Below are 1,502 nucleotides of genomic sequence, written 5' to 3' on the forward strand. Positions count from 1 at the left end.
AGCCGGGCGCGATGGTTCGAAGCCAACCATGACAGATGTTCTAGGGGGAAAATGTTGTCTTCGTGCAGAAGAAATGGATACGTCCTTGTTCTCGGGTCCCTTGGGGAGTTCCGGTCCTCGTCTCAAATCCATGTAGCTCGAGACCCCGGTGGTCTGCCGCCGTCGTTTCTGTGACTGACTTGGGGTTTCTCTTCCAGGTTCTACATAGAAAGCATTTCGTACCTGAAGGACAATGCCACCATTGAGCTCTTCTTTCTGAATGCCAAGTCCTGCATCTACAAGGTAAGAGCTTCCTTCTTCCCACGGTGGCTGCTTGAAATCCCCGAGCATCTGGGGTCTGGGAACGCCAGCTCCCTGGCCCCGAGAAGGTGCGGCTGGCTTCTTCGTCTCTAGATGAGGCCTGGTGGCCGAGGAGAGGGCCATGCAGCCGAGGATGCTTCTGCAGCGAGCGGCCCGGTCCCATCGCGTGTTTTCCCCAATCCAGAAGGCATTTATTAGAGTGTTCCTTTCAGTCAGTGTTCCCAGGACTGTCCAGACAGGTTTTTCAGTCAGTGTTCCCAGGACTGTCCAGACAGGTTTGGGCATACTTTTGCCTTCAATATAAAATGTTGAAACTGAAGTTGTAAAGAATTCATCCTAAGATGGACATTGTTTGAGAGATTCACTCACTGAAAAATAGTAAGAAAAAAAACGAAAACTTTCCCTGGATTATTTTTGCACAATCATGTCTAATGACTGATTCACATCGACAAAATGAGGAAAATAGTAATTCTATATAGTTTGTACAGTAAATAAAAAATATAAACACAGTATTTCAATACCGTAGAAGCTTTACACATCCACAATACAGTGCATATGCATATATAAAACATAGCTCTCAAATGTAATGATTAAAGATACTACAAATTACTATCATCTTCATTATAAATGATATGTATTTCAATGTAGAAGTATATTTTTTCGTAACAGTGTAAGTTTTAGAGATAACTTGAATGGTGAAATTTGTAGAGAAATTATAAGTTCATATGCAGGAGTTTTTTAATAATTCAGTAGTGGAGTGATAAAACTAGAGAAATCTTAATTATATAAAAAAACACTTAAACCATGAATGCCCAGTTTTCTAATGCACTGTAAAAAATTGAAATCATTCTATGGGTGACGTAGATAGAATGTATTACTACTGAGTCACATATTCCCGGGCACTGAGGCCAGGGAGCGGTCTGCCTGTGTGAGGACTGGCCATTGGGGAGACGGGTATCATCTGAGTGGCTATGCAAATATTAATTATTATAAAGTTAAAAAAAGGATATAATTGCAAAATAGTGCTTTCTACTTCCTGAGAGTTATCAAATTTGAAGAGGAATTTAGATTTTCATTGGACATTTAGCATGTGGCTATTGAAAAGGCTACATTGAACATAGGGCGGATGATCCCTTCAGGACCAGTGGTCAGAGTGGCGATGTCGGGAAGGTGCAGGGAGGGTGGGGTGGAAAGGGGGAACC

The 1,502-nt window shown here is 42.2% G+C and overlaps 1 protein-coding gene across 1 annotated transcript in view; it reads left to right on the forward strand.

The window, feature by feature from the left end:
* Positions 1-1,502, forward strand: part of FRMD4A (FERM domain containing 4A) — a 318,768-nt gene that overhangs the window by 190,058 nt on the left and 127,208 nt on the right. Inside the window, 1 exon segment of the mRNA XM_045285626.1 lies at positions 143-282. Within this exon segment, the coding sequence (XP_045141561.1) occupies positions 143-282 (140 nt within the window).

Source organism: Echinops telfairi, unplaced genomic scaffold, assembly GCF_000313985.2.
Source record: "Echinops telfairi isolate 266 unplaced genomic scaffold, ASM31398v2 ScPeMD7_7474;HRSCAF=8512, whole genome shotgun sequence".
NCBI lineage: Eukaryota > Metazoa > Chordata > Mammalia > Afrosoricida > Tenrecidae > Echinops > Echinops telfairi.